Consider the following 15,092-nt stretch of genomic DNA (forward strand, 5'->3'; position numbering starts at 1 on the left):
GATTATCATGGCAGGTGATGCTTGCTTAGCAAGAGACGATAACATTGTCGGTGTACCCAGTCGCGCTTGTTTTGACATTCATGCGATTTGCTCATTTTTTTTTATTTTACCATGATTTTAAACTTCTTAATGTATTTTTGATATTCGGACATCGACCGCTACCGTTGCCTGTAATTTAATATGTATTGTGTTGCTCCTTATCGTTTAGTGTGTCTAATATTTGGTTTCATCAAACCCACTGTTCAGACAATTAGCCAAAATAAATACACTCAAAAAATAGAACTAAGTCCAATTCATCAGATATTTTTGGTTCGAAGGGAAGACAAAAATAGTAGTTGATTTTTCCATTCATTGACCAATGGTTAATCAAAAGAAATTACCGACCGTGCTAGGGCTTTATAACCAGTCAAAGGTACTACATAAGCACCAATCATCATCAATGTTAAATGTTTCATCAACCTTTTTTCAGGAAGTGGTAAAACAAGTCTGTTAGATGTATTGGCAGGACGTATTACAGTTGGTGAGATACTTGGAGATGTCTATCTGAACGGAGTTCAACAGAACAATTCTATGATAAGATCGTTCTCAGCATACGTTAAACAAGACGATAGACTGTTACCACATTTGACGATAAAGGAAACACTTATGTTTGTTGCAGAACTAAAGCTGCCGACAACTTTTACGAGTAAAAAAATAGAAGATAGGGTAAGGCTATTTTTTATTTGTATAGTCTGACGTCACTGTTTCTGGCGTAGGTTCTTATATCGATCATGTGTTGTAAGTTAGACTTTACAGGAATACTGAGGCAGCGAACAAATTAATCATTCAATCTGAAAAGGAAAAACGCGCTGTACAAGTTTTTTTTTAAATTTATTTCTCGTCCTTTCAACATATCTTAGCAATTTATTGAACATACTTTAAATGTTAGTAACGTTGGTTGAAATAGTCTAACGTTTGATTTGTCAGTTTTATAATGGACTCTCCCTTTTTGAACTTACCCTAGGGTTTGGTATTTTTATTAATACTTTGTACTACTATCCTTAGTAGTAATTGAAACATTAGCATTGATGTGACCACTTCGTTTATCATGTATATATGTATGAAATAATACTACCTGTTTAGTTTCACCTAGTTGTTTACAGCATCAATCTATAAGTTAAGTAAAGTTACTGGTTGATAACTGTATTTTTGGAAATTATACCACCACTCCTTATTGTGTATGTTAACGTTTTTCTCACACTATGATTTATCAAATATGTATTTTCATTAGGTAGACAGTGTGATAGCTGAACTGGGATTAAGACATGTTTCAAATTCCAAAGTTGGAAATGCAGAGAGCCGTGGTGTGTCTGGTGGTGAGAGACGTCGTGTTAGTATTGGAATACAGTTATTGCTTGATCCAAGTAAGTCTTTTCAATGTAGTAACTATTAATCTGCAAGCTTTTTAATGTTTTATGGCACATTGAACTCTTTTATTAGTTTTTTTACAAACCATAAACAATCTTCTTTTTTAAAAAACCTGATGCCTTATTGTTAAGAGAGGCGAAAGATTCCGAAGGGACAGTTGAACTCATATATATCGAAAAAAAACTGACAACGCCATGACTAAAAAAGATAAATACACCGACATATAATAGTACACAAGACAAAGCATAGAAAACTAAAGACTAAGATTAATTGAGATTAAAACGTTCGTATGTCAGGAGTGTTTTTCTGGATTTATATTTAACAGGAACGTTTAAATCTAAACATATGAAAGGCTAGTATTAACACGTAGACGCGTTTGGAATTAAGCTTTCTATAATCCAATAACATCTTGTCTAACATATTCATTTTTAAAATTCAGACGCATTTAACTTCATTCTTTTTAGTTCCTTAATGTTAAGGGTTAAAGAATTAACGGGTAGTAAGGTATAAGTAGGTTTTATTTCAGAGAATCTACCAACCTGCTGTCCTTATCACCGATCTAGTTGATTTTAACATGATCATTATAACGGGTATCAGAATAGGGACAAGAATAACTGGGCCTTCCAGTATATGAATAGGGTTCTACTTTCTCAACCTGCAATATTCTGTATAATTTTTGTTGGCTATCTTTTGTCTTTTCAATTTCATCCAAAGTTCTGCTGGCCATTGGAGTTATGATTTTCAATTGTCGAACGTTATGTTATCCTTTATCTATATTAATTATGCTCTCTTGTTTTTAGGCATTATTTTCCTCGATGAACCAACTTCAGGATTGGATGCTTTTACAGCTCACCATCTGGTTGAAACTTTAGCAAAGATGTCAAGAAATAACAGAACAGTCATAATGTCTATACATCAACCAAGGTTAGTATTATAGTGTATCGCATTTTAGAACATCATAGATAATTTACAACTATTTAAGCAAATAGAAAATACCAACGGATACAAGAGTTATGGAACTGTTAAATAGAAAAGAGCAAACAAGACCGTTGTCGGAAGAGAGAACCAAAAAATGCCATAAATAATTTTCTTAAAATACGGGAATTAAAACTTATAATTCTTGACCACATAAAACTTCAGATCTATTCTATTAATTCTCTTTTTCAGGTCTGATATATTTGAGCTGTTTGATCGAGTAATGATTATGACAAAAGGAAATGTGGTTTATAATGGCGAAGCGGCTAAAATGGTTGATTATTTTACAAATCTTGGATATCCTTGTCCTCATTTAACAAACCCTGGTGATTATTACAGTAAGTACTATTCAATAAAAGCAATGCTTTGTTTTCTGTAGATATTTGAGTGTAGTTAATAATAACGAAACCCACAACTATATGATCACTGGCAATGCGTTGTCATGTTGATTGTCGATATACAATCGATATGAACAAAAGAGAATACAAATACATAATATATAAAGCAAGAAGAATTTGAAATGATAAAGAAAAGCCTTGTTTAAGAAACAAACGCATAAACATCAGTCCACAAATACCAATGTTCAACTTATTTCTTATTAAAATTACATGTACTGTTGCGATAATAATAAGGTTGTATCAATGTCTTCACAAAACTGTAAATACTTTTTTGTGATCTGTCATAGATTTTTCTGAACTTTTTAAGATTTTTCTAGATTAAAGATGGACAATGCTATGTATTGACAAAATGTTGGGGAATATATAATTATTAAATCTTTGCTTTTAGTCTTTCTAGTTTTTCTTTACCTTAATGTAACAGCAATCTTAGGTATTTTATCAAGTTACCTTTATGTTATACAAACCAAAGACAACTGATTTACCACAAATTAGATTATGTCCAAACCATTAGTGTCTGTAATAATTCACATGTTCGACTGATTAGATTATACCATCGATTTTTAAGGTTATAACGTGCTAAATTAATGAATACTGCCCCGTATAATAAATAGTGATCGCCCTGAAGACGTTCTGAGATATATTCATTAATACTTTATAAGATATATTGGTATTGACATTATGGCTATAATGAAACAACCATCCAGAGTTTAAGTCTGTAAATTATTAATGAATCTTTACTACCTAAATTACATGTTCTTAAATTGCTGCAGATATCTGTAATAATTACATATCAATAGGTTAGTAACTTTTGCTTTAGAAACAATAGCTTTTTATCTAAAATTAAGGCAGAAGCTTCCCGAAACCAACAAAAACTGACCGCCACGATATAGCTAATTGTGTTGAAAGTGGCGTTCAACACCCCAAAACAATCAGTCTAAAACAAAGATCATAACTACAACTGAATTTGATTTCAGTAGCAGTCCAGCTTAGAATCATGCAATGGGCGAAACATTCTCAATTTTATAGAAGAATTAATATAAATGGCACTGTGTATCACTAGTTCATCAATTTGGATTATTCTTAGCAAGACTGCTACTAAAAATAAAACTGATTTATAAAAGTTATCATTCCCAATTGGGTTTTTTTTTGCAGTTTTATAATGAAATTTTAATTCCGTAGTGAAATATAATTAATCAAGGTCAGTTTCATAGAGTGAAACATTCCGTAGTTGGTACATTCGATGAACACTTTTTGATTAACCTGAGTAATCAGTAATGTGTTCGAAAATATCTAAACAATAGTAACTTTGGACAAAAAATATACATCACACTTCTGTATGTTCTAAGAGAAATAGGTATCATTTCTTTAAAAAAAATATAGTGGATGATGGTATCCTACAAATTTGTCTAATTAAGACAACATTAGTGTACCGATGTTCTGTGTCGATTCTTTTGTGCATCAAGTTTCGCTTCGATTCAAGTTTGACGATTTCCACAGGTTTCATTCGTATAACAAATTAAATACTGTTGTACACATTATACAAACTTATTGTCCGTTCCAATCTACATTTCAGTGTTTTCACCCCAGTAGTCATCACTTATATGAAGAAATATAATTGATACATCGATTTTTTTTCTAAATTTGAAAATTAACTGTTTGAATTTTCCATAACATTTTGATTTTTAACCACCAGGTGGAGATTCCCTTCGCCTTATTTGTCACAAATTTCGGTTTTTAATGCTCTTCAGTTTATTATTGAGTTAGCCTTTTAGCTGTTTTGATTTGAGCATCACTGATAAGTCTTGTGAAAACGAAACGAGCGTTTAACGTAGAAAATAATAAGACTTTATTATAGATGAATGTTTTTAATTAACCATTTGAGTCAATATTACCTTATTACTGTCCTTGGATCAAATAATTTTAATCAAATAAAGTGTTGTTAAAACAATATTAAAATTCACAACACTTCGTCTATATTTCTGTTATGTTCTGTTTATTACTGCAGTTAAGAATATGAGAAATATATATTACAGTTTTAGTGGCATTTGTTTTGATTTAACGTGGAATGTTTCTAGTGTAGATCTTGTATTCATATCGTGACATTTATTTTTTGCATTTTATTCAGCTATCCATTTGTTATCGAAAGACAAATGATCAATTCCTATGCAAATCGATTTAATAAACTAATTTGACTATTATTGTTGGTACATGTTAAATTCACCACTTATTCCATCTTTCATTTATTTCCATTACTAGTATTTTGTTTATTAACATGCTGTATAGGGATTGAGTTGTTCTATAATTGATATAACTACCTCCCTGAATTATGTATAACTAGGTACAAAACTAATTGATTATAAAATTAAGCATTTTGTTATCCTGCTGCCCCGAAAAAAAACAGGAGTGTAAATTAATAATATTCGTCCGTCAATCATGTTGTCTGTATGTCCGCAATAAATGGTTTCTTATGATGACGCGAGTTTCTTTGGCTTGTTTCGAATAAACGTTGATAACGATCAAAGACATAGCGAAGGGTGTCAACAAGTTAAAGGTCAAGGTCAAAGTTGCATATCTTTGTTAGTTTCGGGATGGTATCCTACTACGAATTATAACACATTTACACAGGTGAAAAGTTAGCAATAAGGGTACATTAGTATTTGTACATGTAAGCACACTACTGAATGTTGGAACAATAAAAAAAGGAAATAATCTTAGCTACTTAGTAACATGTATAACGGAAATCAGTCCCATCTTTTTTCTTGTTTTGACTGTTTCTCTTTTTTTATTCACTGCATTTATATTTGTTGGTGGTTAATATGGAGGAATTTGATTAAGTTACCACTATTTGGTATCCCTTAGAGTCATTTTTTATACCGTGATAACATTAAAACAATTTTTAAGAAATAATGCGAGTTGCAAGATAATTTGTGTCCTTTAATTTATTCCAGAATGAAACAAAGAAATACTTAAATTAATGAGTCATGAGTTCCTCCTCAAATGTTTAATTCATTTAAGCTCTTTTGAAACTCATAAATTTTAAATTTACGTGATGTATGAATGTTTTAACAGGAACAACGTGTCCCGTATTCTATAGTTCGATCTAAAGGTGAAAAAAGAATTAAATAATATTACCAAAGCTTAAATGCCATACTATATAGTGTTTCTCATTTACTCAATTAGACATTTCTCGTCTCATGACACGATATCATAATCTTATACCCTTAAACAACTGCACTAGTTTCGTGCAAATGAATTAATATGTTAAATGTAACAAACTTATACAAATGGCAAAAGTGATATATATTGTTAGTATGTGTTATGTTTGAGACTTAAACGAGTTAAATGTTATGATATAGTATCTCGATAATGTGTTGTTTCCTCTCCGTTGAACAGTCATCTTATATGTTTTTTTTCTTAATTAGAGTTCGTCCCTCCCGCACGTTGACTTTCAATACTGTGTTGTGTCTACATTTGCTTGTTATGGTTTGGATTTTCACTAGCAAAACATGTAGTTTTAAGGTGGTATGGGTGTCTTCCTCCATCTTGGATTGTAAAAAACAGAGAATCAAAGGTTCAGATTTTCCATCAAGTTAGCAAAATTTGATGCAGGAATGCAGATGTTTAATGTACATTTTCACTTAAAAGTACCAATTTATAAGAATATAACTTCTAAATATTGATATTTTTGCAAATGTTAATTATTTTTGGTTGTTTTTATCTTTTTTCTAAAAATTGGCATTTTAAGGGGAGGTAACTCTAAAAAAGTGAATTTTCTGAAGGATTCTGTATGGAATTTTCCTGTTTGTATTTTAGCCGGAAAAAACATACGGTGACCCTATCTTTTCTTTTGATATTCTCAAAGCAGTGTCTGAAAGCTATCTTTTCCTGAAGTATTTAACAATTCTATCATTTTGATTAGTTTATAATCACAAAATTGTGTTTTTTCCTGTATATTCCATACAAAATGTGTCATTTTGTCCCGTCCTGTAGCTTGAGAAAATGCGCGGTGACCTATCATTTTTATTATATTTTTCAACATGTATCAATTTATACAACGTTTTGGCAAAGTATGAACAAATTCTATCATTTTTATTTTAGACTCCCATACCACCTTAAGTTTTAATGGCAATGCATCCTCTTGAACCAATTACCTTACGTCAATGAAACTTCCATAGACAGGTTCTTGAAAAAAGTCATTCCTCATCTTCCTTCGATCCGAATAATGACATATTCGAGCGTTTGGTTTTGTCAGGGATTATGGACTTCCCTCTTTCTTTAATTTATTCTGGCGATCTATATTTTTATTTGAGAATTTAAATAGTGAATAAAATTGAGAATGGAAATGGGGAATATGCCAAAGAGACAACAACCCTACCAAAAAGAAGGTAACAGCCGAAGCCTGTCAATGGGTTCTCAACGCAGCGTGAAAACCCGCACTTGGAGGAATTCCTCACCTTAAACATGGCATGGCAATCGATTGGACGGGTGCGAATTTACGAGTTCTCCTCATACATTTCTGCCTTTCAAAAGTGATGCATACATTGTTGATACCTTTTGTAACAACTTATCCGTTTTCCTTTGTAGTATAGATCACTGAACTCTGAAACATGTTTGTAGTTTAATTAATTTCAGTTCACTCTAACAGTTTCAAAAAAATTGTATACTGTAAATTTTTACTTCCAGTTGATTTGGTTACCTTGGATTCATCATCAGAAGAAACGGAAAAGTCGAGTCGACAAACAATGGAGAATCTGTTACAGAATTATACACAAAAGAGGTCGGTTGTGTCAGAACAAGATATTTCAGTTCACACAGAGGAAGAGGTTCCAATGATGGATATGTTGAACATGATTAATAAGTTCAGTCAATCCCCAGGGTATTTTAGACAGTTTTCCGTCTTGTTCAGGTATGTCCTTTTGTCTTGAAAATGTACTTGTAAACGCTATCATATATTTTTTACCAGTGTTTTACCTTTATAACCAATACTTGGTATTGTAAAAGTAATGTGAAAATCCTATAATCATTGTATGGGGGATATGTTTGATTGCTCCCATCATTTAATTCACTTTTTATAAGATAACTGTTGTATTAATATTTTCCGACTAGCTTTTATACTTCTTTTAGTTTTCAAAGTCAATTCGAGATTTCTTAATTTTGGGTTTACAATAATATTTATATTATGACTTCATATTTCAAATTTTCATTAATCTTTGTTTCTTTTCTGACAGGCGATGTACACGAAATATATTAGAAGATTACCTTAACCTATCAGCACAATTTATCCAGGCGTTTGCCATGTCTTTTGTTGTTGGTTTGGTTTATTATAAGTTGGCATATGGTCAGAGTAATATACGTGATTGGTTTGGTCTGATGTACATCCTAGCGGCATTATATCCTTATATGGTCATACTTGATGTTATAGCCCAATGTAAGTTTAGAACGCCAATTTTATGTGAGGTTGTTTATGCTTTAACTTCTTTTATTTCATTTTTTAGACAATTCAAATTTGAGTAAATGAGAATATTTCTTAATTCATACATATGACCACATTCCTGTGTAAAAAAAATACAAGTAACCGGTAGAAGGGATAATATACATATTACTCCAGTAAATATAACATGATAAATAAAGTATTTTGGACAAAATTGTTACTAAGCAAAAAAAAGTTTCAAACTTTCAAATGGTTTTGATATTGATATGATTTCAAGTGATACCTCTTTAATAAACCTGGAGTTAATCTACAACTCACCAAAATGTAAGATTTTGACATGACATTAGAATCAGATGAACGATATCATTTACGATCCGTTATTTAGTTGTTTTACTTTTACTTATAACATGCTTCCTCCTAGAACATATAACGAATAACTAACGGAAGGTTTTATTTAACATGTGTGTGTTGTTTAAGGGATCTCTTGCATGCGCAATCACTTGCTGACGAAATAATGGGTAACTTTTATACTAGATAATATCTGAAACAAATAACAAATAATACTGAACTCCAATGAAAACTTAAAACGGAAGGTCCCTTATCAAATGGAAAAATCAAAAGCTCAATCAAATCAAACGAATGGAAAAGAAATGTCACATTCCTGACTACGTGCAGGCATTTTTTTATGTAGAAAATGGGGGATTAAACCAGGTTTTATAGCTGACTAATCCTCTCACTTGTATGACAATCGCATCAAATTCCATTATATTAACAAAAATTAAAGCAATTCTCAAATAACATATTTGTTTTAATTTCTAGATCACAATGAAAGAAACTATTTGTACTGTGAGCTTGAAGATCATCTGTATGCTATAGGTCCATACTACTTTGCTAAGGTAGGAAATGTTTATATTGAATTTAAATTCAAAGATAATAGGCTTATACTTTAGTACGTCTGAAGCACGTTTTCTTGGTATAATACTTGTCAGTATCGCTCAATACAAACTAGCTAGACGGCAAACTAATTTTGCCGATACGTATACAAGTACAACGATTCCATCAGTACTGATTCCTTTTTAACTTTGATTTGCAAATGTTTATATTTGTTCAAAAGATGTGGATTCGTTTTAATATGTGAACGATGAAAGGTCTAAGAAATTCTAGAAAGTCATTTTGAAGAATGACCGTTACATTTGGTGCACATTGAAAAATTAACAATGTTTAATCTTCATGAGAAGTTTGTATAAATTAAAACATGGACCTATGGTGTCCCTCTGGTACAGCCGGTTGATCTGGATTCTTAAAATTTGTAGGTACGAACATGACATAGATATGACAATCAATAATCCACCAAACTATAAATGTAAAACCGTTAATATTTGATCACACCAGCATCATTGCAAATCTACAAAATACGTTATACAATGACCCCCCCTCCCAAACAAAAGAGATGTTCTAATAATAAATTGTGTATTTATAATTGGTGACATCTAGCCAAGGTCGAACACACGGACCTTTTCTAATGTATAATTTTGCACAATACTAATGCAAAAAGATAATCCAGCATGTTTTAAAAATGTCTTCATGGTAATACATTTGCTTTAAACATGATGTTAAGACTTATTATTTTATACTTCTTTCAGATTTTTAGTGAGCTGCCGTTACATACATTCTACGTCATAGTGTACGTTATACCAGCGTATTTCCTAGCTGGACTTACCAACGACGTTTCAGTATTCTTTCAAGTGTTTGGATTATTATACCTGATGATATATTGTAGCAGATCACTTGCTATGCTGTCATCGGCAATATTACCTAACTTTCAACTCTCGTGCTTTTTTGCTCAGACTTTCTTTTCAATGTTTATTATGTCGGCAGGATTTTTCATCAACCTGGATAATATATTTTCAGGTCAGTATATTAGACTTGGAAATAGACTGATAGACTCCGGAATTGTATAATTATCAGAATCATTCTTAATTTATGTCTGCATATATATCCGACTTCAATCCGCGTTTTTAAACTAGAAAATCTGACAACAGCTATACAAATCAATCAGTCATGAATCATATTCCTGTATAGATTCCTTATTTATCGCACAAAAGCAAAACGTATGTACTCAACATTCTGTATAGATTTTATAGAGAATGCGTGAACTATAAAAACACTTGTATCATTGTAATACATATGTACTCAAATTATATAGACTATTCAGACATACCAGTGCAAACATAAAAATATTGAATAAAGTTTTTTTCGCACGATGAACGTGTTTTTAAAAACCACAATTTGAAGAGATGTTAGACATAAAATAACTGATACAGACATAATATATTTGGATAAATTTGACAATGAAAATAGAGTAGTGCAAAAACAAAACAATAAAATCCGAAATAAAAGTTAAAACTGAAAACTTATCCAAGGAAAAAAAAAGTTGTATATTTTAAAACAAAACGAAGGGTAAAATTATCTATACAGTATATCGAAAGCCCAAAGGGTTCCTAGTGCAATACCAAACACCGAACCTGATCATAAACGGTTAAGTCATAATGGAAAAAAACGAAAAGGTCACAAACAATTAAGTCAATACGGAATAAACGAAACCAAACAGCGACTTAAAATAACTAAACTTTTAAGTAGAATAATGCTAAAGGAACAGTACATTGCATTGAAAAGTGGACACCAAAATTGAAAAAAAAGTCATCAAAAATTAAAAACAGTACAATAAGAGCTTAAATTAAGGAAAAATTACTTTATCGATGAGTTACCTCATTTGTCAAGTAATATGACATAACACGGTAACAAACAAAAACTGAGAAAATGGCAAGAACGCAATAGTCGCGGGACTGGGTGCATAAAAGATTATAAACAGAAAAACAAAAATAACAAAAGTAGTACACAAAACAGTAGAAACGGAAAATGTGGTCTCACTAATTTAGTAAACACAATAGTTATCAAAGGTACCAGGATTATAATTTAATACGCTAGACGCGCGTTTCGTCTACATAAGACTCATCAGTGAAGCTCAGATCAAAATAGTTGTAAAGCCAAACAAGTATAAAGTTGAAGAGCATTGAGGACCCAAAATTCCAAAAATTTGTGCCAAATACGGCTAAGTTAATCTATTCCTGGGATAAGAAAATCCTTATTTTTTCGAAAAATTCAAAGTTATGTAACAGAAAATTTATAAAAGTAACCACATAATTGATATTCATGTCAACACCTAAGTACTGACTTCTGGGCACAAAACAGACATGTGTAGCCTGTTATGAGTAGTATCGTAAATCTACTACTCAATATACCACTCAAAACACAACCAATATTCTATTACCTTTTAGTAACACATTTATAAAAAAAATATATGATAGCAAACAGCCTTACTAATGTATAGACATTTCTTTTTCAGGTTTACAATGGGTGTCAAACATTTCTTACTTAAAATGGGGCTTTCAAGGTTTAGTGTATGCTGAAATACCAAAACTAACTTTTGAATGTAGTGTAAACGCTACAGTACCTTGCATAGAAAATGGGGATCAAGCTATTGTACTTTATGCCTTGGATGGAGGCTCTGTTCTGGAATCTGTATTAGCTATCTTAGGATCTATATTTGCATATTTGTTATTATATTTTATATGTTTGAGGTTTATTCCACAAAAGCCACATCAAATGTAACGCCAATCACATCTTTCATAATTAGTATACAACGACAAATTGATTACATATCAATTCTCATATTTATTAGAACGGGTTTATTTCTTATTGACTGAATTATATTGACTACATGATTTGGTCATTACTAATGATTGATATTATATATCGAAAGCAGATTATTTGTATAAGTCTTGATCGAGAACCTTTTCAATCACGCCTTATGCAGATATTCTGTATTTTTCTCTCAATGAGTGCGATTCCGTTCCATCTCGCATCGATTTTGTCATTTTCTTTATGTGGAATTTACTGCTTTTTTGTGTTTTAATCTGCTGAAAATCAGTACCATAATGTAGTTAAAACTCATTCAAAACAACATTTGTGAATTCCAGTAACGAAATGTTCATTAATCAAAGTCATTAATATTGTAAGTATACTCTATACTTGAATAGAAAATAAAGTGTTCGCTCCCAAAAGATATTTAATATAATGGTAAACATATAGACTTATTAGGAATAACGATTACTCACTGTTACAGTTTTGTATCATTAAAAGAAAAGTAATCAACATGTAAAGAGGTATTACATGTGGTTCATACCGACAGTTACTATCATGCAAGCAGCAATGGCATCGAACAAAATAAAATCAAATTAAAACATGTATCATCTTCTGTGTTTGCAGTTCATTTTGTCAAGATTAAGCCTGGAAATTTTTGACGTTAATTAAAAGATATGAAATGATAACTTGGTTCTTCCAAAAAAAATGAAAACAATACGTTATAAATTTTATGCATCCGAAGCTTTCTTCTTGATTTCCCTAAGTCTATGTTTCAATGTGTGCAAACATGTCATATTTAAGAAATTGTTGAATTCCATTGTTTGGAATAGCATTATCAATTGGCAAACATTCTTTTAGGAACAGTTTGGTCGAGTTCATTGCTTGAAGCCTGTTAAAAATCAGATGGTAACATCCACTCAGTGGTTACTGTTCTAATTTTGTCTTGATTTATATTGATATTTGTAATGAATTCTCTGCTGGTAAATGTTATATGTATTACAAAACTTTGGTTGTAAAACTGCTTTAATATAGAAAAAAAAGAGGTGGTACATGGCAATGGGACACAAATTCAAAAGTATCTAAATGAGGCTGATTGAAATTTATTGTTACTTTTATTAATTCACTTCCTTATACGTTTCTCTATCTTGGAAAGTTTCATTTTGGGCCCTGCGTGTTCAGTGCAGGCTGCAAAATCATTATAAAGTCGTAAAATTTTATGTCAGTTCATGCACATGTACACCAAGATTCAAAGATCGAAGGGTTTTTTATAAATGTGTCACAACCTTTATCGTTATGTAATTTCCTGTTTTTCAAATTGAGACTTTCTATCAACAATAAATGTACCCTAATTTTGATATACTTAATGATAGTATGTGTACAAGATAATAACAAATTTCAAAGGGCTTTCATTCATCTTTTCGTTTTTGGAAAGATTAAAAATTATGTCAATGACGTTTCAAGTTTTTGAAATCGATGACATTGTTGTTATTGTTTTCATAAATCTGTCAGGGTAACAGTCGAATCGTGGCCAGTGTATTTGCACATGTAGGCTACGTCATTTATTAAATATTTGTACAGTTTGTCAATTATTATTTTAGCTAATCTTAACGAAGAATCAATGTTAATGACGTTTCAATATTTTGAAATCGAGGACATTGTTTAACAAAGATATACATGTTCAATATCAGTAGCGGGAAACAAAATAAGAATACACGTCTTATTAATTTTTTTCATTAACTGTTGTTAATCATTATTGTTTAAAGATAAATAATAAATATTTTCTGATTTCTTTTTTAAATAAAACTTTTGTTTTTGCCAAATGAAATTTTGTTATTTAAATCAGCATTTAAAGTAGAAACAAACAACGACAACTTGAGTGCTACTGATTTAGTTTATTGAAAAGTTAACTTCATTTTAGGTCTTTTGGTTAAAAAAAACATGTTATGGAGCAAAAGATATATTTCTGTACTAAACGGAGGATGATGGCTATTTTTATTGCGGATTTTTTATTTGTTTTGCAGTAATTGATTATATAACAAGAACTTGTTTACTTTAATGTTTTACTGAATCACAGAAACGGGGGATACTTTAAGTGTTAGTATTACAATCAAAGTATAATTTGTATATTCGACCTTCGTGTATCAATGGATTGGTATGATTTTTTTTTTCATTTTTGGAAAACATTTTTATTGACCATTACATGACTGAAAAGAAGAAAAACTAGGTCTTAAGATGATATCGAAATAAATTCTTAACAAATGTCGTCACGATGAGCTTTGGTACCGATTTATATGTCATTTCATATATTTAGTTGTTAAAATGTTGATGACATTTGGAATCTGCAATTTTAGAAATTTAAGAATATTCTATTTAAAAAAAGCTTCTTTCACGATGCTAGAATAAGAAACTAATTACACTAGTAAAACAAATATAGAAATAACATGCGACAAGTTAAATATCTTAGAGACCAGATCTTAAAGCACAGAAATCTAAACATGGAGCGATATGAAACCCATTACAAGGCTGTTTACAGAGTTAATCTGGCTAAATATAGAAGCGTTATAGTTTTGATTATGTCGTAAATACATCATAATGACGAAATATTTATTTTTGATTTGTAGTGATCCAATTTGTGTATTGCTATACAAAGCATTAACTGTATACCTGCTACTGTTTTTTGTAATTAGACGATGGTTAAGATTATATTTGGAATAGAATTCTTCAAAAGGTACACAGATGTTTATTGTTTCTTTTGAAATCTTGTTTCAAATGAACCAGCATACCCTTTTGGTATAATGACTTTGGTGTAATGTAAGATCTATTCAATTTTAGACAAACTCAATTAAGTGACCTCCGTCAGCTATTGGTAGAATAAGTTGTACTATAAAGCGCATGTTTTGGACCTTCTACATCAGTTCTAACTTACTTACATATTAGTGCTTGCAATACTGTTTGCTGATTCTCCAACCTTTTCTATTGTTGATCATTATTTTGTTGTTGATTTATTTGTTGTCTCGTTATGAAAAAAGAATTAAAATCTTGTTACAATGAAGTTGTAGAACTTTTATTATTAAAATGTTATTTATTGTTTGGTGTTTTCGTACTTGTATGTGAAATTGGAGAGAATAAAATTGAGAATGGAAATGGGAAATATGCCAAAGAGACAACAACCCTAC

At 30.9% G+C, this 15,092-nt stretch overlaps 1 protein-coding gene across 2 annotated transcripts in view; it reads left to right on the top strand.

The window, feature by feature from the left end:
• LOC139514302 (ATP-binding cassette sub-family G member 8-like) overlaps positions 1–15,006 on the top strand; it is a 40,050-nt gene extending 25,044 nt beyond the window's left edge. For both annotated transcript variants that reach the window (XM_071303349.1, XM_071303348.1), the window contains exons 3-11: positions 470–705; positions 1,271–1,403; positions 2,208–2,331; positions 2,575–2,720; positions 7,464–7,686; positions 8,009–8,208; positions 9,031–9,107; positions 9,855–10,122; positions 11,618–15,006. In XM_071303349.1, coding sequence (XP_071159450.1) covers positions 470–705; positions 1,271–1,403; positions 2,208–2,331; positions 2,575–2,720; positions 7,464–7,686; positions 8,009–8,208; positions 9,031–9,107; positions 9,855–10,122; positions 11,618–11,883 — 1,673 coding nt within the window. In that variant the 3' untranslated portion in view covers positions 11,884–15,006. The remainder of the gene's footprint in view (positions 1–469; positions 706–1,270; positions 1,404–2,207; positions 2,332–2,574; positions 2,721–7,463; positions 7,687–8,008; positions 8,209–9,030; positions 9,108–9,854; positions 10,123–11,617) is intronic.
• Positions 15,007–15,092: the final 86 nt, after the last annotated feature.

This window comes from Mytilus edulis, chromosome 3 (assembly GCF_963676685.1).
Source record: "Mytilus edulis chromosome 3, xbMytEdul2.2, whole genome shotgun sequence".
NCBI lineage: Eukaryota > Metazoa > Mollusca > Bivalvia > Mytilida > Mytilidae > Mytilus > Mytilus edulis.